Source organism: Mesoplodon densirostris, chromosome 7, assembly GCF_025265405.1.
Source record: "Mesoplodon densirostris isolate mMesDen1 chromosome 7, mMesDen1 primary haplotype, whole genome shotgun sequence".
NCBI classification, from domain to species: domain Eukaryota; kingdom Metazoa; phylum Chordata; class Mammalia; order Artiodactyla; family Ziphiidae; genus Mesoplodon; species Mesoplodon densirostris.
In genome coordinates this window covers 24,007,869-24,030,587 of record NC_082667.1, presented here as the reverse complement: position 1 = coordinate 24,030,587, position 22,719 = coordinate 24,007,869, and the positions used below count along the sequence as shown (strand labels likewise).

Below are 22,719 nucleotides of genomic sequence, written 5' to 3'. Positions count from 1 at the left end.
AGTTCAAGCAAATCCAGAAGTGAAGATGGCTTTGTAGAAAATCCCAGATTTCTCAGGAAGGAGAATAATAATAATAATGACATGAATAAAAATATTTGGGGGTTCTGCTCCCCCACCCCCATTTTTCCAATAATCAAGTTGAGATGAAATTACTCTCTGAGCATGAAGAAACATGTCTTCATTCTGTAGATCTTAGGCTGCATACAAATGTGGACTGTCCACACGATTGAGGAATAATTTTAACTTGCAGGAATAATCCACAAAATGTTGGGTGAAAGGCTTTTCAGAATATTATAGCACAAGGAAGCAGCCATCCATATTTCCATCCACCCGCATACTTCATGCCTCCCACCCTCCCTCCATTTCAACATTCTGTCCTTGGCTCTGGGCTACATTAGGACACTTTCCCTCCCTTGGTGTAAAGTTGCTCGTGGGGTTTTGTGGGGAAGACAGGCACACAAACGCTGGAGCATTGTGATAAGGGAAGAGATAGAGGTTTGCGTAAGTTATGTTGCGAGTTCCAATGGGGGAGCTTGTAAAGTGACCTATACATTAGGGAGGAACTGCAGGAGAGGTGGCCTGGCCAGGACACGCAGGCCTCCTGGGCTGATGCCAGGACAATTGCCTTACCCTTCGTGGGATGGGGCTATGGTAGGATTTTAAACAGTGAGGGATGTGGTCAGATTTTCTCTACAGTTATGTGAAGGATGCCTTTTAGAGGTCAAGACTGGATCTCGGAAAGCCAGCAAGGAAGCCATTAATGCTAAGCCATAAAGGCAAGAGAGAAGGATTTGAACTAGGGTTGTGAGTGGCAGGGATATCGAGGAAAGATGGAAGTGGAAAATGTTTTGCACTGGGTTGATTGATGTGGGTGGAGGTGAGGGGGAAAGATGGTTGGCCATTCTACCACCTGAAGTACTGAGTGATGCAGGAGGGACAGGTTTAGAAGAAAAAATCCGAAGTTCTATTCTGGGTGTGTCGAGTTTGTGTCTGGGATGAAAATGTCTTGGGCAGTAGGGGATGGAAGTATGCAGCTGTGGGTGGAGGATGGAGATGAAGGGAAGAGAGCTGAGTTGGAGGTTGACCCTCATGGCAGACGAGACAGCTTTTCCAGGGCAGATGACTCTGTCACTCAAGCAGCGGGAGACACAGCTCTGGAGGTAGAGGAGGGGTGGGCGGAGGGAGAGGAGCCTCTGAGTTGATGGAGGAGGAATGGTCAGAGAGCCAGGTGTGTGGGGAAGGTGGGCGAACAGGAGAATGTAGTATCAGGGAGGCCGAGGGAATGGAGTTTCAGGAGGAAGGAGCCATCCAGTTGTAGTTGGTCCCTTGCAGCTGAGTTATGTGCAAGGTAAAGACTGAAAGTAACTTTTGAATAACATGCTGGAGAGGGTGTGGAGAAAAGGGAACCCTTCTACAAGGTTGGTGGGAATGTAAATTGGTGCAACTGCTATGGAGAACAGTATGGAGATTCCTCAAAAACTAAAAATAAAGTTGCCATATGATCCAGCAATCCCACTCCTAGGCATATATCTGGACAGAACTATATATAATTCAAAAAGATCCCTGAACGCTTATGTTCATAGCAGCACTATTCACAATAGCCAAGACATGAAAACAACCTCAGTGTCCATCGACAGATGAATGGATAAAGAAGATGTGGTACATATTCACAATGGAATATTACTCAGCCATGAAAAAGAATGAAATAATACCATTTGCAGCTACATGGATGGACCTAGAGATTATCTTACTAAGCAAAGTAAGTCAGAAAGAGAAAGACAAACACCATATGAAAGCACTTATCATATAGAATCTAAACTATGATGCAGGGACTTTCCTGGTGGTCCAGTGGTTAAGACTCCACCTTCCAATGTAGGGCGTGTGGGTTCAATCCCTTATCAGGGAACTAAGATCCCACATGCTACAGGGTGTGGCCAAAAATCAAAAAAAATATGATGCAAATATGAACTTATCTATGAAACAGAAACAGATTCACAGACCTAGAGAAGATAATTGTGGCTGCCAAGGGGGGAAGGGGGACAGGGGAGGGTTGGATTGGGAGTATGGGATTAGCAGATGCAAACTATTATATATAGAACGGATAAATAACAAGGTCCTATTGTATAGCACAGGGAACTATTGATATAGTCAGTATGCTATAATAAAACATAATGGAAAAGAATATGAAAAAGAATATATATATATATATAGATGTATGTATACAAACACACACAACTGAATCTCTTTGCTGTACAGCAAAAACTAACACAACATTGTAAATCAACTATACTTCAATAAAATAAATAAATAAATAACTTTTGGATTCAGCAGTTGGGAGGCTTGGGAGGCCATTGGTGCCTTTGTGAGAACAGATCCAGGAAAGCAAAGGGGGTAAGAACTAGCTGGGTGTCAGAGGACTGAAGACCATGCAGACTGTAGGGGCTGAACCTGTTGAAAGGTTAATCATGGTGTCGGTGTTCACCAGGCCTTTGACTTCTTTCTGGTGTCTTGGTGCTGAGCTGCGCCCGTTGGCAGAGCATTGGATGAACCTGCACTGGAGCCACGTGGTAGGGCATCCTTAGGTTACCAAAAAATCGTTTCTTAATGAGAAGCTCCTGTCTCCCAATCTCTCATCTCTCTGGTAGGAATCTATCCTGTTCAGTTTAAGGTGGATCCCCTTACACTTGAGATCACCTTTTCTCTAATTATTAATCATGTAACTACATTATAATGATATGTCTTGTGTAATGACATATTCTGTGTGTAAATTACATCTACTCTTTGTATAATAGTCATTCTTTAATAGTGAATAATAATACCTTTAACAAATGAACTCTGGCTAACTCTGTATGGCCTCTTTCTGCGTGCTGTCATAAAATGTATGAAAGTCCCAGGAGCTTCCACTGAATTCTTAGGATATGTGTTTTTTCTGTAAGAGGCTATCTGATGCAGGTGATAAACAATGAGAGCTGAAATGTTTTCAGATCTGGGACGATGTGAGTTCAATACCAAGATGGACAAAATGGCTCTTTGATCACCCCAGGGAGCTTATCAAGCTTGTGTTTAGTCCATCTCCACTTTGTAGATGAGGAAACTGAGGCACGGAGGGCTTAAGCCATCCCCCGAGCTTGGGAGGAGTGGAATTAGAATTCAGAGTTTGTGGGCTTCAGGGCTGACCTGAATGATACCAGCTCAGGGATCCCTCTTTCAGTTTCAATTCTCTTTGTTTTCTGGACCATCATAAACTACCCTTCACAAGCTGGAGAATCCAAACAGGTTCGCCTGCACCTTTTCAGCACTTGTAGTTACCAAATCCGACAAATCTCTTGCAAAGGTGAGTTGCTCACTCTGAAATCAGCGCTCATTCAGACATGCAGACTGAAGCGGGGACTCCAGCAGTAAATACTGCTTAATTCTGGCACTTGCTAGATGTAGAAACATCATTTGCTCAAGAAGTCAGCTAATTCCTCCTGATGGAGGGCCTGTCGGCACGCTGAGCACGGAGGGAGGGTGCTCGCGTGAGCAGATTGTAGAAGCAGGACGGACTGGTTTAATGGATTAAGCTACTTAAGAAAATTTAAAAAGACGCACCAGTTAATATGTATTCCTCCCTTGGTCGGCGGTAACAAGCTGGCGTTTTTGATTTCCCTGGCAGAGTTCCTCTCCTAAACGATAAGCCAGACAGTCGTTCATTCGCTGAGACGTGATAGAAAATTGTAGATCATCGGGGGGAACCAGAGAGCCCTTGACTTCATAGGGAATGGGCTGCAGGTCTGATGTGTGGCCCTTCAGAGATTATTTTCTCCTTGGGCAGGGAGGGTGTGGGACCAGCCATCTCTGCATGGATGGCATAGGAGGTCGGAATTTTAAAATGCGGAGACAAGAGTCGAGTCTCCTTCAGGGGCTGGAACCTGGGTTCTCTGACCAGTTCCAGCCCTGCCCTTCGAGAGGCTGGCTGGCCTCTGGGTCTTAGTCTCCTTGTGTTTAAAAAGGAGGAACTGCCTTCAGTACCTGCCTTGTGGAGATGTGTTTAGTTCTTCAGAGGAGGACCTCTGGGTAAATGCTGGATTTTATTTTTAAATGTTGGAGAATGTATCTAGGACAGGCAGATGGCGAGTGTTTGCCTGCCGTGGAGACCAGGGATGTGTCCACAGAAACAAGAATGAGCGGTCAAGAGCTGGAAAGGAACTTGGATATCATCTATTCCTGCTTTATTTTACACCTGGGAAACTGAGGTCCAGGGAGATGGAGCCACGTCCCCAGATCCCAACGGTGAATCCCATGTGCCTTTCTCTTTTGAGTTGCTTCATAACCACGTGGTTTGGAAAGGTTGGTTCATGGTTATAGTTTGGCTGCTATTAAAGAGCCTGAGGAATGATTAAAAGGAAGGTTAATTATTTCTTAGGAATAATGGAACTGAGACTGTCATGTGTTAGAAGACACACAGCCAGGGTCACATTGTGAGCCCTGTAACTATGTTCTTAAAACCTGGTGACTATCTGCAAAGTCTGCGTTTTTGGACCTAAGTGACCACTGGTCTCAGCCAGCCAACCAGCCCCACCTTGCCCAGGCTATGGCCTTTCTAGGGAGGCAGAGGGAGAAAAGGGAGCCAACCTTGTCTGAGTTACCACTACAGTACCAGCTCTGTGAGGAGAGGCAGGGAGATTGTGGAGGGAAGGAAGGAGTAACAATTTAGTACTGTTTATTGAACTCCCAGTATATGCCACCTACTCTTACATTTACTTTATCACTTTATTTTATATATATATATATATATATATATATATATATATATATATATCCCTCTATTTTATATATATGTATATATCATACCCCTCTATCCCTCAGCAACCCTGACAGGGAGGTGGGGTCACCCTGGTTTCACAAGTGGAAAATTCAAGCTCAGAGAGGGTGACTCACCTGTCTGAAGTCACACAGCTAATTACAGTGATAAGAGAATCCGGCATTTGGCGATTGTGATGGGGTGTGCCGAATCACAGCCTTGGGTGCCCCAGCTCAGCCCCCGTTTGCTCAGCCTCCTGCAGCCCCATATTGGAGGGTGGGGTGAAGAGGCAGACGGCATGGACTATTCTGAGAAAGAAAGCTTTCCTGTGACTTTTTCCCACTCTGACATCTCAAGGGAGTTAGTAATATTTAGAAATATTTAGAAAATATCTGACCTTCTGGCTGGGCCCTGCTATTTTTGTTTTTGGAATGTCATGGCTTGGTAAGTTGGGTGGGTAAATCTCTCTTATGAGATGTGTTTATTTTTTTCCTCCACAATCTGCTTCTGCCCTGAAACTGTTGCTGCCTTTCAGAAAATGAAAAGAGTTCGTAATAAACCGAATCTCTCAGAGGGATGTCCTTGCATTTTTTTTCTCAGTGTGAACACTTGCCCCCTTTTATCTCTCCTCCTTTTATAGTTGATGGCGTTTTTGATGCTAGAACATTAGTGATAAATGGTTCCATATGTCTTTCATAGACTTTTCTCAAATATTAGCATGACATTTGTTCTTTATAACAAATTTTATTAGTGAAACATTTTTTTTTTAAGCTGTGGTTTTCTTTTTTTTTTTAAGATGTTGGGGGTAGGAGTTTATTAATTAATTTATTTATTTTTGCTGTGTTGGGTCTTCGTGTCTGTGCGAGGGCTTTTCTCTAGTTGTGGCAAGCGGGGGCCACTCTTCATCGCGGTGCGCGGGCCTCTCACTATGGCGGCCTCTCTTGTTGCGGAGCACAGGCTCCAGACGCACAGGCTCGGTAGTTGTGGCTCACGGGCCTAGTTGCTCCGCGGCATGTGGGATCCTCCCAGACCAGGGCTCGAACCCGTGTCCCCTGCATTAGCAGGCAGATTCTCAACCACTGCGCCACCAGGGAAGCCCAGTGAAACATTTTTTAAAGGGTGGGGAAAAGTACCAAGAATAATGCAAAGAAAGCCTGTGTGCTTTCCACCCAGCTCCATTGAATTCTGATATCTTGTCATGCTTGCTTCAGGTTGGTTGAAAGAAGGAAATCTTACAGCTGAAATTCATTGGGTGCCCTCTGATCCCATTTGACAGAGAGTAACCACTATCCTGATTTTGATATTTTCTTTTCTTGCACATTTTCAAAAATACCTTCACATCTGTATGTATCCATTAGAGTAGTATATTTTTCAAGATGAATGTAAGTGCTATTCTGCCACTTGCCTTTTTCACTCAGCATTAGGTTTCTCAGATTGATCCATGGTGATTCATGCCGCTCCAGTTCATTAAATTGCAGCCCTGGGTAGTATTCCATTGTTGTGAATGGACCCGATTTTTCATCCGTTCTCCTTTTGATGACCATTTGGTGTGTCTTGCACTTTTGTATTACAACAGTGCCATGGGGAAGATTCTCTTGCTGTTGTCTTGTGCACGCTTGTCCCCAGGGCTGGGGTATGTACCAGAAGAGGATCAGCTGGGTTAAAGCCCTGGTGCATCTTGCACCTCACCGGGAGTTGTCAAATTGCTCTTCTGAGTTGCTGCACACGTGTAGCCTGGGAGATCATGTTGTACCCTTGCCACGTGAGAATATCAGACTTCAAATTTTTGCAAGTCTGGTGGGTGTGAAAGAGAACTCCCTTGTTTCATTAATCATTCTCTGATTACAAGTGAGGTTTGAGTCCGTCTGAAGCAGCTACTTGTTTGCTCATCCATCAACATACCTGTTCATTCTTATACTCTGAACAGTTTTCTATTGGGTGGCCTATGTTTTCATATATAGTCTTGTAAGAAAATCCTGAATATGGATCTTTGTGGGTTACATATATGGCAGATACCATTTCTAGTTAGTTGCTTATCTTCTAAATTTGTTTATAGTATCTTTTGATGACTGGAAGTTTTACATTTTAATACGGTCATATTTTATCACTCTTTATGGCCTGTGCTTTTTTTGAGTCTTCTTTTAGAAATCCTTCCTTACCCTGAGCTTGTCAAAATATGCTTTGGGACCTAAATGAAGCTCATTTTGCTTTTCTGGCCTTATTTCTTGGTTTGCTTTGGTGTTTTCCATACTTGCTTTGGGTGTATCTGTGCAGAGCAGAGTATAGGCTGCAGAACTGTTTCCAGTGACTGTAGGAATGGTTGCAGCCATCCTGGGGCAGATGAGGCTGGGATGAACTTGGGGTCAGAGCTGAATCCCCCTCTTCTTGACCCTTTGGCTGTTTCTGAGAGGTGCTGAAGTGCAGAGTTGATTGGTCCTCTCTGAAGCCTGGCTTATCTGCAAGCCTCATAAATTGGTTATAAAGTTGTCCCCTCTCTCGTCTTTCAGTTTATCTTCACCGCCTGATTCTTACTTCCTGCTGCTGTCGATTGAAGCTGAAATGACAGAAGGCACATGGGGCCAAGTTCTCACCCTGGCCTGCCATGCGGGTCACCCTTGGTGAAGACACGGCACGTGTTAAAAGAGAACGCCTGTAAAAAGTTCATCCAGAAAAGTTCTTTGCTTCTCTTCCTTCCCTCCTAGGAGCTCAGGAGTGTTTTACAGAACTGATCTCATTTGTTCATTGTCTTTTGCACAGAAGTACAAATAGGTTCAGGTAGGCTTTGGGTAAATTCACAGAACCTGAGCGTGTCAGAACCGGAAGGGTTTTTAGGAGCCATCACTCATGCAGTCAACAAGCATTTCCTGAGTGTCTGCTCGGTGCCTGGCACTTGCGGGGACACAGGGCAGCAGAGGCCCCTGCCTTTGTGGTGGGGGAGCAGCCACTGAACCACAGGGGTCATTTCAAAGTGTGGTAGGTGTGATGGCGCAGAGAGGAAGGCCTTTTGGGTTGGGCGCCTCTGCTATTTTGTTATTTTAGGCAGACCTAACACCTTCTCACTTAGGAGTCTGCAAACTGTGGCCCAGGGACCAAAGCCAGCCCACCACAGCCCCTGAGCTAAGAATGGTTTCTACATTTTTTACATGGTTGAAAACAAATTAAACATTTGCAATAGATTTTGATGATAGGGGACACTAACTTTGAATCTCAATCACCTGCCCCCTTCCCCGAAAAAGAATTCTGTTCTTTTCATTAGTAGACCTGTGCTACAGAAAATTGTTCTCAATTATGATGGTCGTGTTTTGAATTTCATCAATAAAAATGGTGTGGAATATTGTTTTCTCTCCTTTTATGTAAGTACTGGTATAATATCTTTAATTTGGCCTCCTGTCCTGCACAGCCTAGAATATTGACTATCTGGCCTAAAACGTTGGCAGACCCCTGTTCTAGCTGTGTGACGTCTTCAGTCTCAGTTTTCTGGTCTGCAAAATGGGCATGGTGACTATTTCAGAGGGCTATTGTGAAGGCAGAGAAAGAGAACGGATGTTAAACTCCTACCAGGTATTAGGAGCTTCAGTAGATGTTAGATTTTCCCTAGTGAGAAGTCAGTAATCAACTTCTTAAGGGCTGTTAAAGGGAATGTAGGAGAGTTGGGGAGCAGGGTGGGGTGGGGCTCAGAGCTCACCTTTGAGAATCAGTGTCCTGAGGAGCAGCATCCCCCAGCATTGCTGTCCAGCCCCTGAGCCGTGGACCTTGGACCTTGCAAGGGTTGCATCCCGACAGCTCTGCAAATCCCCATGATGTTAATGCCACTTGGACATAATTTTCCTAATGAAGCATAACTAAAAAATGTAAGTAACAGCTTTGAGCCCTTAATGAGGCTATAAATACAGTACGAAATAATTTATAGAGCTATTTCCTGGTGAAGAGCTGTCCTTTTTCTAGACCTCTTCGCTTTCCCTTTGCTTGCCTCATTAATACTAGCCATTGGCTTTCTTCGCTAACTCATTTTATTTATTTATTTATTTATCTTTTATTTTTTTTTGCGGTACGCGGGCCTCTCACTGCTGTGGCCTCTCCCATTGCGGAGCACAGGCTCTGGACGCGCAGGCTTAGTGGCCATGGCTCACGGGCCCAGCCGCTCCGCGGCATGTGGGATCTTCCCGGACCAGGGCATGAACCCGTGTCCCCTACATCGGCAGGTGGACTCTCAACCACTGCGCCACCAGGGAAGCCCGCTAACTCATTTAAGGAAGGACACAAAGCATTTGTCATTTTGTAGTGGCTGCTGCTGTGCATTGCACGGGAGAGGCAAAGGGGAAGCCGTGTGAGATGCAGATGTGGGTCGGACAGCTAGGCTCACTCACTGTCCAGGTGACTCACTCCATCCATAAACTGTTCCTGCAGGAAAGTTACATGCGATCTTCAGGGTCAGTGTAAATATAATACACTGTATGTGTAAATATGAAATCTGTGGGTGCCAAGGGTCAGCATTCCTGGGCTGAATCCATGAGTCATTTTATAACTTCTCACCTTTGTCCCTGGGCTGTGTATCTTCCTTGCAGGTGGGTACACAGAGACCGGGGCTCCTGGAATGAGCTAACAGGGCGGGCAGGGCACTGTGCAGAGTTTCGACAGAGCTGGAGACCTGGCTCAGCTTACGTGCTTGGAGACAGAGGCCCATCCTCACTCCAGGCTCAGATATCCACGCGTGACTGCTCCCTCCCTGGTGACAGCCAGGATGCTCCCTGTGGCCGAGGTCTACTGGGAAGCAGCTGGTTTGACGAGAACCAAATGGCTCTGGGAGGTGCTCAGGACAGGTGTCTGCGGTTCCACCCAACACCGATGCCACCACGAGGAGCAGTCTGGAGTCGAAGGGACCTTCGGGGATATTTCCAGGATAGTTTAGAAACGAATCACGACAGACCTGCTCACTCGGTGCTTTCATGTGCCCATGCATGGACTGTACGTGTGTATTTGAAGGAGCGAGTCAAAGGGAAGACGGATGGTTGTCTTCAGTGGCTTCAAAACATTATGTTTGTTGGCATCACGTTCCAGGCAGTGGGAAGAGGTGTGTTAATTCTCCAGGGAGGTTTAGGGAAGATCTCGTTGAGATCTTCAAATTGGAACACTAAGCTGTGTGTGTGTCTGTACCTGTATGTGTCTGTGTCTTGCTTTGTTGTTCATCGAGCCTGCCGACAAGATGATCAGGAAGCAAAAGGTAAAAACGAAGGTGACTGGGCAGCAATCTGAAAGCAGGGCCTGTTGATAGTTTGCAGGTGCCGAGTCTGTCTCGAGTCGCGATAAGGCGTGACCTTAGCGGGAGGAGGTCAGCAGAGGGAGAGAAAAGCATGTGGAGGGCCCCAGCTGGTGGAAGAGGATTCCCATTTCTCAGCTGGAAAAGTCAGCATTGCTCACTGCATGCTCCAGAAGGAGAAGAATGCAGCAGCTGTCTTGAGTTTTTGCAGTGCCCCCTCATCAAGTAGAAATTTGTGGGTGCCAGAAATTTTGGAAGAAGCTGCAGCAGCAGGTTCTTTGCTTTTGACCAATGGGGGAGGACTTGGATTTTTTTTTTTTTTTTCAGTCTTGGTGCAGATGGCATAGTTATTTTAAGTAAGTGATGTGCTGCTGCAGTGAAAATGGGCAACTCTTTTTCAGTTTTCAGCCTAATGAAAAAAGAAAAAGGAGAAGGAGAAACCCCAGCTAGCCAACTTCGTGCTAATGCTTGTCTTTTTTGGATTCTAAATGTGTCCCAAGACACTGAGATGGGATAAATATTGCAGCTACTAGAAAGTCCTGCTATCCGGCTGAAAAGATTTCTAAGCTGTTTTAAAGCAGACGGGGTAGTAACTTACTTGCACAAATCCAGATGCCCCTGTGTCCCTTATTTTTAACTATATATGTAAGATCCCACTCACCTTCCGGGGGATGACGCAGGGGGTAGATGGAACTTTCCAAGGAAGAGTGTGAGGGATGGGGGATAAATCAGTAACTGAACACTTAGTTTTCTTCTGAGAATGACCACAGATATTTACTGAGAACCTGCTGAGTGCAGGATGCCCAGGATGGAGAACAAAACGAAGCAATGCCTTTCGGCCTTTGGAGTCATGCAATCTGGTGTGGAGAGAGTACAGATTCATTGGTGAGCACAGTTGGGATGAAGGAAAACACCAGACACGACCAGAGCAGAAAACAGGGATCAGCTTTAGATTGGGTGAAGGAATCTCAGAGTCAGTGATGTAAAGCTGAGGTTGGAGGACAAATGAGATTAGCCAGATGTACCAGTTTGCTGGAGCTGCCGTGACGAGGTACCACAGAGTGAGTGGCTTCAACAATAGAAATTAATTTTCTCGTGATTCTGGAGGCTAGAAGTCTGAGGTCAAAGTGTGCAGGGTTGGTTTCCTTCGAGGCCTGTCTCCTTGGCTTGTAGATTGCTGCCATCTCCTTGAGTCTTCACGTGATCTTCCCCGTGTGTGTCTCTGTCCTAACCTCTTTTTATAAGGACACCAATCAGATTGGATTAGGGCCCATGCTAATGGCCTCATTTTAATTTAATCAACACTTTAAAGGCCCTAGCTCCCAATATAGTCACATGCTGAGGTACAGGGGTTAGGACCCCAACATATGAATTTGGGGGGGACACAATTCAGCCCATAACACCAGGTGGAATGTGCATGGAAGAATTGGGGTGAGTGAACACTGTGTGCGGAGGACCACTACAGGGCGGACATTGGTGTTGGAAGAAATGGTTGGAATGAGGTTGTAGAGGTAGGCGGGGCCTGATCCTGCCTGGCTTTGTAAACCATGGCAACAGTTTTAGATTTATTATAGGGGTGCCGAGGAGCCATCAGCAGCATTTAAAATCTCCCTCTGCTATGAGGAGAAGAAACTGGTGGGAGTGAGAAGTGAAAGGCGGAAGGTTGGTTTAAGCCAGGATTTCTCAGGTCAGCACTCTTGACATTTCGGGCTGGGTGGTTCTGTGTTGTGAGGGTCTGCCCCGTGCATCGCAGGTGTGCATTCCTGGCCTCTACTCAGTAGAGGCCACAACCGAAAATGTCTCCAGACACTGCCATATGTCCTCTGGGGGCCAAAATTGTCCCCCGTTAAGAACCACTGGTTTAAAGAGGGCATGAGGTCTCAGTGGCTTTGATTGGATGGTGTCAGTTTAGTGAGGCACCTTGGATGGGTTTGAGGAAGATCTTTTTTTTTTTTTTTTTGCGGTACGCGGGCCTCTCACTGTTGGGGCCTCTCCCGTTGCGGAGCACAGGCTCCAGACGCGCAGGCTCAGCGGCCATGGCTCACGGGCCCAGCCGCTCCGCGGCATGTGGCATCTTCCCGGACCGGGGCACGAACCCACGTCCCCTGCATCGGCAGGCGGACTCTCAACCACTGCGCCACCAGGGAAGCCCGAGGAAGATTTTTGAAGACAGAGTCGACATGATTTAACATCTCTTTGCCTTGGTTTCTCCTCATACTTTCAAGTCTGCTGATACTGTCACTTCCCTAAAGCACAAGGCCCTGCGCCCCCTGCGTGGGTGATGGACGTGCACAGACTGCCCCTCCGAGTTATCATTCACCCGGCCCTGGGGATCCGAGGTCCTGCCGGTAGGGCACTGGGAGCCCCATGGCTGCAGGACCACTTGTGTCCAGCCCACGTGGTGTTTAGTCTCGGGATCGCACCCTCTCATTTATCAAGTCCCCGTGCCGCCAGCCTCTTGACTCCCAGAGCAAGCACTTTGCGATCTCATCTGGACAGTTTTCTTGCCCCGGAAATCCGTTTATCAGAACAAGATTTCACAGTTTCGGCGACTCTTCAAGGGGGCTTGCCTTCGAGGAGCTAGTTCTGCACAAGCAAGTGTAGGTGATCTCCGAACACATCAGACTGACAGTTATGTTCTGGAGCCCTGAAGAGTTCCCTGCTGGCGGGGGGGAGCCCAGAGCAGTTGTTAGGAAACAGCTGGAACGTGTAGGTTTTCAGTGTTATGTATTGTGTGTCTGGCTGAGATCCAGCTCCAGGCTGTCCTTCTAGACGCCTCTCCTACGAGACCCACTCTGGCATCTTGCACCTCTGCCCGGAGGTGGGGAATAGGCTTCACGACCATCTCAGGGTTGGTGGTGGCTTCCTCAAGTCGAGTCTTGAGAGGGATTCTGATATCGACAGTGGGCTCAGTGGACAGAGTCCTGTGATTAGTGATATCTGACCTTGGTGTAGAATTGGGGAAATAGGGGCACAGTCTTTTCGCAGTTCCTTACTATCAGAGCTCTGTGTTTTTTTATTCCATACCCATCGTGGCCTGCGCTGAGCCTTCCTGCCCTGGTCTTTGCCATCTTTCTGTAGATGTGAGTGGTCCTACGTTTCATCTCTTTGTCTATCAATGTCCACTGCAAATGCCACCTCTTTCCTGTGACCTTTCTTTAATGCCTTGAATTCTGACTTTCTCTTAAGAGCACTGGGGAGCCATTCAGTGGCTTTTTAGAGTCAAGAAGTGTCATGATCGACCTGCTCTTTAGAAAGGTCCCTCTGAGACAGACTTGAGGGGAGGCTGCGGTCACTTGTGGCAGTGATCCTGGTAAGAGATGGTGGTGATTTGGGCTGCAGTCATGGCTGTGGCAGTGGAGACTAGCATGCAGGACTTGGTGATTGGCCATCGTAGGGGGTGATTGAGTGAGGAGGGGGCAAGGAAGATTTTTAGGAACCCAGTGCAGGTTTTTAGGGTAGGATGAGGCCCCTCACTGTAGCTGCTCTTCTAGAATTCTTCAGTGAATTACACAAGCTCATTTTCAGTAGGGTGTTCATGTACAATATTAATTCAGTGCAGTGGGGCAGATGGTCTATAAGGAACATCCGTGGCACCTGGGCTGATGTGGTACCGCTTGCCTCTGGCTCTGTCTTTTCCAATTTTTTGCCCACTTGTTCCAGCTGTAAAATGTTTTTAGTGTAACCCCAGTAGAACCCTAGGCACACAACAGGGTGACTGCCCATTTCTCCTTGGGGAAGACTTCAGAGTCAGAGTAACACAGAAGTTGTATGCTAATGGGTGTGTCGGGATTTCCAGGAGACCCCATGAGTTGAAGGGCATTCCAGGTAAAAATTACAGCACATGTAAAGGATAGTGGCATGCAAGAAGGTGTGATGTCAGGGGTCTGGCATGAGATGCTTCTCTTGGCAAAGCTTGTGGAAGAGCATCATGGGCCCTGCCCTCCTCCTGCTGCCCCCAGGCAGGTCTGGACATCCCTCTTAGTACAGGGCACTAAAATTGTTAGTATACCCTTGTGCCTTTCCAGCCCGGAGGGAGGAGCCCTAGCTTTCATCTCTGCATCTTTAACACTTAGCAGAAGTGTCTGGTCATAAATGTTCAATAAATGCTTATTGAAAACTCAGGAGGGAGCCCTGGAGGGACCGGTCTTTTAGTTCTCCTTTTCCTCTAAGACTGTTTTATTTCCTGATGGCTCCTGATCTCCCAGCCATTGATCACAGTAGCTCAGACGGATCAGATTGATCCAATTCTGGCTCCCTTGACAATCTGCCCCCGGGGTCCACTGGTGGATGAATGTAGCTCTCCTTGGCCTTCCCTGTTTGCTTTCCAGCCTAAGAGTTCGCACTTTTGGGTGAAGGCCTTGGCATTCTGTGCCTGTGTTCAGTGGAGTCAAATCTAAACCTTGGGGCTCGGTTCTAAATCTCCGGAAACTCTTGGCAAGCAGTCCAGGGACCTTGGGACTCTCTTGGGGTTAGAAGGCCTGTGCTGAAGTTTTAGTCTGGCCTTTGCTCCCCATGTGACCCCAGGCAGGTTGGTTTTTGTGGGTGATTCCTGTTTCCTAAAGTGAAATGATGTCCTCATATCCCTGCTGACTTGGCCCAAGTGCAAGGATTCTGTGATCATAGGGCCGCAGAGTCTGAGGTCTGGACGGAGCCTGCAGTTCCTGCCACTGGGTACTGGGAGTCCTGCGCTCCCTCTATCTTGGCACCTTCCTTTTTAGCCACTGCTGTTGGCCAGAAAAGAACGTTTGGGTTTTACTACCAGGCTTTTTGACAGAGAAAGAAGAAAAGTCCGTGAACCCCTGTTGTGTGCTCAGCACCAGAGAAGGGCTTTACCTGGGTCTCTCCATTCAGTCCTCGCAGAATCCCTGGGGGTGGAGCAGATTATGGGTCCCTTTCACAGATGAGAAAACTGAGTCCCAGAGAGGCAATCCGTGTCGAAGAAGAGTTGTGCGGTCCCGGGTCCTTGCCGCCTTGGCGGCGCCGTCTGACCTCCCTGTCCCCTCTCTCCCACAGAGAGCCAGCTGCTTCCCGGGAACAACTTCACCAACGAGTGCAACATTCCAGGCAACTTCATGTGCAGCAACGGGCGGTGCATCCCCGGCGCCTGGCAGTGCGATGGGCTGCCCGACTGCTTCGACAAGAGTGACGAGAAGGAGTGCCGTGAGTGGCCTGGCCCTTTGCTGGGGCAGGAGGAGGGTGGCGGCAGTCCTGGGGCATCAGCGAGGAGGTCTGGATCTGACTCAGCCCGGCACACTCTTCATGCTGCCCACGGCGGGGCCAGGGCCTCTGGGGGCAGGGCTGTCCTGCCCTCTCCACCTGTAGCTCTGTTTCAGAGCAGCGTGGTCTGTGCAGAAACAGGGGTCTTGGTGGGGTGGGAGCCACAGAGGACCTGCCCACCAGGCTCAACTCCCCCTCCCCCTGGGAGACTCTCCCTGCCTTCACTTTACACGCGACGATGCTGAGACTCCCAGAGGTTATGTAGCTTCCGTATCTTCTAACCAGCAAGCAGCAGACCTGGATTTGAACCCAGGGCTGCCTGACCCCAAGGTCCAGGCTGGTAACCATCTTGCACATCTTCTACATTGTGCAGTATTCTTGAGGATGAAATAAGCTGTAGCATCACGTCAAGTATCTAGCATGGGGTTGGTACTGACTTTGTAGTAATCTGCTTCCAAATGCCCTTTTCTTTGCCAACACCTGGACATCATCTTCAGATGGGCACCACCAGGACCGGGATTCTTTCTGATCCTCCCCACCCCCTTCTTCAGCCTCTTTCCTGTTTTGTACCCAAAATCTGCGTGAGATGTGAGTCAGTGGTAATCTGTGAGAAAGGAGGTACCAGGGATGTGAGTTGAGGGGCCTCCAAGAAGTGGAACGATCATCCTCCCTGCCCTGTAGAGGGGTGTTTCTCTTCTTTGCCAAAGTTTGGTGCTGCAGAGGGAGCTGGGCCACGGCACGCTGGCCGGCAGGATGTACACCAGGAGTCCTGGGCCCAGGGTTGTCCGGTGCCTGGGGACCACACAGCTGGACAATGATTCTTGGCTTTTTCCTGGGCTTTGGGCACCAGGCCACAGGGCCTCTCGCACAGGAGAACTATGTGTTCTGGCTCTGAATCTGCTGTCTTTTTGGGAGCCAGCTGAGGAAATGAGGAGAAGATGATAATTTGAACTTTTCACATAGCTGTTACCGGGATTTGAGGCTCAGCTTGTTGACGCGCAGGAAGGAGCTCTGGGTTTGGGGCCCCCTCTGGAGCCAGGCCCCCTCTTCCTCGTGATGTACTCCCTCTGAGACTGGCCCCTCTGAGATCTGTCCAGTATCCCTGCTGCCTACCCCCACTCTTCAGAGAAATTTTGGGAGGGGTTGGGTTGAGGGTATGTTTTTTGTGGGAAATAGTTCATTTTGTTTGTTGTTTGTGATTTCTTCTGAATAGACTATTATACATAATGCATTTTTATTTTTGCAGAATTAAAAAAGAGTATTATGTCTATTGCAGCTTTTCCTGTTTCTAGCCTGGCTTCAAAATTGCTAGAAATTGAACGTTTGTAATCTGAGTTTCAAATGAGATAGTATGCGTGAATCCTATAATCTGTCCAGTTTTGAGCATTATTAAACACTCTGAATGTGTGGAATGATCATTTTTGGAATATGGTGTGTATTTGAACTCCAGGAAATGCAGATTGTCTTTAGCTGAGCTGGGAATATTCAGAACAGGACACGTTTGTGACAGAATACAGGATCAGAAGTTGAGACCTAAGTTATATCCCCAGCTTTGTCAATTTCAACTGTGTGATATTAAAGTTCTCTGTGACAAGCTGTGTCCTGTGCCAGTCCAGTTCCATGATTTCAGAATTTATGCATAAACGGGAAGAGTTGGTGGAAAGAGAAATTTAAAAAAGAAGAAAAGAGGGCTTCCCTGGTGGCGCAGTGGTTGAGAGTCTGCTTGCCGATGCAGGGGACATGGGTTCATGCCCCGGTCCAGGAAGATTCCACATGCCACGGAGCGGCTGGGCCCGTGAGCCATGGCCACTGAGCCTGCACGTCCGGAGCCTGCGTAACGCAAAAAAAAAAAAAAAAAAAGAAAGAAAAGAAAAGAAAAGATAATGTGGGCAGCTGCCTGGCGCAGTTTGGTTTGGTTTGGAACAGGTTCACCTTGGCTATTCTCCATTAATTTTTTTCTCCTCATTTCCGACCCGTCACCCCCAAGTGTAGTAGAGACTTGATTGGCATTTATTTAGTCTTTTGATCAAAACATAATTTAAAAAACCGTACACATAAACACATGCATTCAAAAAACCTTTCCTTTGTTGCCCTTCTTTTTTCCTTTGGTCTTTAAATTCTAAAAACAGAAGAACATTAGAAAGTTTAGACAATAGAGGGAAGAAAAAGAAGTCCTTTTTCTAAGACAAAGTTTCCTTGCATTTCAGATTTCTTACATATTCCCTTCCCAGTCTAGGACCTGAGGGTGTGAGCCCTGGAGAAGGACTGTGTCCAAATCCCAGCCCTCCCTTCCATCCCTCTCCCCCAGTGCTGTGTGATCTTAGGAAAGTTACCAGAATGGTCTAAAACTTAGCCATTGGAAGGATTAAAGGAGAATTAATTCCTTAACCTTCTGCTGCCTCAATTCCCTCCTCTCCAAACTGAGAACCATCAGCCTTCTAAGTGACACTGTTGGGACGTTTTAATGCCTGTTAAGCACACAGCACACAATGCCTGGGTATAGTCAGTGACTTGTAAACGTTAACTGTTATTGGTCAGTCCACACAAAGTATATTCATTGTCATGGGGACGCGTGATTGAACAACCTGCTTTTTCTACTTCACATTAGAGGCCCTTTGCCACATTACCATATATGTAGCAACCATAATTGTTGTTTTGTGAGGTTACCTACTGTTCCATCAAGTAGATGCACTGTAACCTAATTATTCCCCTATTGTCGGGTGTTTAAGTCTCTTTTGCTTTTTTACTTCTGCTGATCAAAATGTTTAGGGTCGACAGCAATCCCACTACTGGGCATATACCCTGAGAAAACCATAATTCAAAAAGAGTCATGTACCACAATGTTCACTGCAGCTTTATTTACAATAGCCAGGAGGTGGAAGAAACCTAAGTGTCTATTGACAGATGGATAAAGATGTGGCACATATATACAATGGAATATTACTCAGCCATAAAAAGAAATGAAATTGAGCTAGTGAGGTAGATGGACCTAGAGTCTATCATACAGAGTGAAGTAAGTCAGAAAGAGAAAAACAAATACCATATGCTAACACATATATATGGAATCTAAAAAAAAAATGGTTCTGAAGAACTTAGGGGCAGGACAGGAATAAAGACACAGACGTAGAGAATGGACTTGAGGACATGGGGAGTGGGAAGGGTAAGCTGGGACGAAGTGAGAGAGTAGCTAGTGGGAAGCAGCCGCGTAGCACAGGGAGATCAGCTCGGTACTTTGTGACCACCTAGAGGGGTGGGATAGGGAGGGTGGGAGGGAGACGCAAGAGGGAGGAGATATGGGGATATATGTATATATAGCTGACTCACTTTGTTATAAAGCAGAAACTAACACACCACTGTAAAAAAATTATACTCCAATAAAGATGTTAAAAAAATTTTAATAAATAAATAAAATGAGAGAGTTGAACAAAACAAACAAACGAAAACAATGTTGAGGGTCGATTAAGGAACTTATCCATGCCTGGAGGGTAGAAATACAGGATGGTTTCAGCCAGAGCCAGGATGGGCTGGGCTGAGGTCTCCAGGGTGGGTACCATCTGGTCCATCCTTTCAAGGGCTCCCTGAGACTTGTCCGTTTAGAATTTGTGCCAGCTCCTTCTGTGTCTTGCTCAGAAGTTACAGAGCTCTTTCACTGATTCTTTGGGACAACTTGGTACTTACAGGAAGGAGAGAGAAGGTGGCTGATGTTCTCACTTGGTGGAGGTGATTGCCTCAAAAGCCCTACGAAATAGCTTTGGCATTTAGAAAAGAATACACTTAACCAAGGAGAAGTCTTGCCCTTTCTGAAGGGTGAGAGAAGGGCCTGGAGAAGCGTGTCTTGGAGGGATACGAGGCAGAGAGCAGCTATTCTGTATCCACGGCAAAGGAAAGATTTTCGGGAGACAGGAAGAAACTTTTTTATTATAAAGGTAATAAAATGTTATATTGTGAAAATCAGGGGAACAGGGACGGAGAAAAACAGAATCCTACATAGAGTCTGTACGCTAACAGACCCACTATGAGCATCTTACAAGTTTACATTCAGACTTTTCTCAGTTGTAATCACCATAGGTATACGATTTTATATTTTAATTTTTTTCCCAGGTAACATTTCAACATATTAACATTTTTCTATGTTTTTTCCCCATATTTCCCTATCACTTTTTTTTTTTTTTTTTTTTTTTTTTGCGGTACGCAGGCCTCTCACTGCTGTGGCCCCTCCCGTTGCAGAGCACAGGCTCCGGAGGTGCAGGCTCAGCGGCCATGGCTCACGGGCCCAGCCACTCCGTGGCATGTGGGATCTTCCTGGACCGGGGCACGAACCTGTGTCCCCTGCATCGGCAGGTGGACTCTCAGCCACTGCGCCACCAGGGAAGCCCTTCCCTATCACTTTTAACGCTTAAGTGGCCCATTCACTTGGTGAATAAATATAGTTTATTTACTTATTATTTGGTATTTATGTTGTTTCCAGTTTTTCACTGTTAGAAATAGTGCTCACGGTTGTGAAATGAGGGTAGATATGACTTTCCCCGTTTTGAGAAATGTTCTTCAGCTCGATTCTCAGAAATGCAATGACCAGGTTGAAGGACAGGAGCCTTTTCAGGCTCTTGCCCACTTGCTCTGCTAATGTTTTGCATCAGCTTGCTCACTGGCAACATGTGAGACGTCTGGCTTTATTTTAGTCTTGGCAGCATTGGGAAATACCTTTTTAAAAAAATCGGTTTTCTGGTTCGTTTAATAGTTGAAAACAGTTACATATTTTCATTTTCATTTTTTAAGTTATCTAAAGAGGTTGAATGTTTTCCCAACCCCCTATGTACTAGTTGTATTTCTGACCTTGTGAAATATCTATTAATGGACTAGAATAAATTTCCAATTGGGTGGAGTCATTAGATTTTCCACCTTAGAGTTTTGAGAGTAGAGGCTCATTTGGGGATAGTCTGAGTGTATTTCTGTTCTTGGTTCGTGGAATGCCCTAAGTGATCGTTTTAGCCAAATAACGTTTTGTTATAATAAAGGAATAAGGATATGTTTTAGAAAAACATACAAGTTCCATGGAAGCCCTGCTATGGCAAGAGCAATGACCTGCCGTTACTTGAGTTTCCCCTGGGCTTCACTATCCAGGCACTTTACATTATAGTAACTCATGGATTGTCACGAGCCTCATGAGAAAGGGACTGTTATTATCTCCAGATGAGGAAACTGAGCCACAGAGAGATGATGCAGACCCTGTCAGCTGTCCCAGAGTGTAAGTCCTCATAACCTTCCTCCGTCAGAGACCACCGGTGGGTTCATTCAGTCCTTCTGTACATGGATCTCTGTTATTCTGCTGAACAGGATTGTACTGTATGTTATCACTACTGATCTGATATTTTAAAAAATTAAGAAACATCGAAAATGTTTTTCTGTGTACAGGCATACGTTGGAGATGGAGTGGTTTCACTTCTAGACCACCGCAATAACGCGAGTCACACAAATTTTTTGGTTTCCCAGTGCATATGAAAGTTGTGTTTACACTATACTGTAGTCTATTAAGTATGCAATAGAATTATGTCTAAAAAATAATGTACGTACATTAATTAAAAAATACTTTCTTGCTTAAAAATGCTAACCATCATCTGAGCCTTCAGCAAATTGCAATCTTTTTCCTGGTGGAGGGTCTTGCCTCGGTGTTGATGGCTGCTGACTGATCATGGTGGTAGTTGCTGAAGGGTGGCATGGCTGTGGGAATTTCTTAAAATGTTACTTAAAAGTGAAGTTCGCTGCATTGATTGACTCTTTCATGAATGATTTCTCTGTGGCGGCAATGCTGTATTTGATAGCATTTTAGCCACAGAACTTCTTTTAAAAGTGGAATCAGTCCTCTCAAACCTGCTGCTGCTTCTTATCAACTAAGTTTATGTAATGTTCTAAATCCTTTGTCATCATTTCAACAATCTTCACAGCATCTTCACCAGGTATCTTTGCTCATCCATAAGAAGTAACTCTCCTCATCCATTACAGTTTTATCATGAGATTGCAGCAATTCAGTCATATCTTCAGGCTCCACTTCTAGTTCTGGGTCTCTTGTTGTTTCCACCACATCTGCAGTTACTTCCTCCACTGAAGTCTTGGACCCCTCAAAGTCTTCTGTGAGGGTTGGAATCAACTTCTTCCAAACTCCTGTGAATGTTGATATTTTGACCTCTTCCCATGAATCACGAACGTTCTTAATGGCATCTAGAATGGTGAGTCCTTCCAGAAGTTTTTCAATTTTCTTTGCCCAGATCCATCAGAGGAATCACTACCTTTGGCAGCTATAGCCTTATGAAATGTATTTCTTAAAAAATAATATTTGAGGGCTTCCCTGGTGGCGCAGTGGTTGAGAGTCTGCCTGCCAATGCAGGGGACACAGGTTCGTGCCCTGGTCCGGGAAGATCCCGCATGCCGCAGAGCGGCTGGGCCCGTGAGCCATGGCCACTGAGCCTGCGCATCCGGAGCCTGTGCTCTGCAATGGGAGAGGCCACAACAGTGAGAGGCCTGTGTACCGCAAAAAAAAAAAAAAAAAAACACTTGAAAGTCAAAATTACTCCTTGATCCATGGGCTGCAGAATGGATGTGGTGTTAGCAGTCATGAAAACAGCATGAATCTCATTGTCCATCTCCATCAGAGCTCTTGGGTGACCATGTGCATTGTCAGTGAGCAGTAATATTTTGAAAGGAATCTTTATTTCTGAGCAGTAGGCCTCAAGAGGGGGTTTAAAATATTCAGTAAACCATGTTGTCAACAGATGTGCTGTCATCCTGGCTTTGTTGTTCCATATAGAGCACAGGCAGTGTAGATTTAGCATCATTCTTAAGGGCCTTAGAATTTTTAATGGTAAATGAGCATTGGCCTGAACTTAAAATCACCAGCTCTTTTAGCCTCCTAACAAGAGAGTCAGCCTGTCCTTTGAAGTTTTGAAGCCAGGCATTGACTTCTTCTCTCCAGCTATGAAAGTCCTAAATGGCGTCTTCTTCCTGTATATTGCTGTTTTGTCTACATTGAAAATTTATAGGCACCTTTATTAATTATCTGAGCTAGATCCTCAGGATAACTTGCTACAGCTTCTACACCAGCACTTGCTGCTTCACCCTGCACCTTTATGTTATAGAGATGGCTCTTTCCTTAAATCTCATGAACCAACCTCTGCTGGCTTCAAACTTTCCTCTGCAGCTTCCTCACCTCTCTCAGCCTTCACAGAATTGAAGAGTTAGGGCCTCGCTCTGGATCGGGCTTTGGCTTAAGGGAATGTTGTGGCTGGTTTGATCTTCTATCCAGACTACTCAAACTTTCTTCCCATCAGCAATAAGGCTGTTTTGCTTTCTTTTTTTTTTTTTTTTTTTTTCTTTTTTTGCTGTACGCGGGCCTCTCACTGCTGTGGCCTCTCCCGTTGCGGAGCACAGGCTCCGGACACACAGGCTCCGCGGCCATGGCTCGCGG

At 46.2% G+C, this 22,719-nt stretch overlaps 1 protein-coding gene across 1 annotated transcript in view; it reads left to right on the top strand.

Moving 5' to 3' along the window:
• The window catches only part of LDLRAD3 (low density lipoprotein receptor class A domain containing 3), a 257,094-nt gene that overhangs the window by 57,279 nt on the left and 177,096 nt on the right, over positions 1 to 22,719 (top strand). The window contains exon 2 of the mRNA XM_060104970.1: positions 15,057 to 15,203. Coding sequence (XP_059960953.1) covers positions 15,057 to 15,203 — 147 coding nt within the window. The remainder of the gene's footprint in view (positions 1 to 15,056; positions 15,204 to 22,719) is intronic.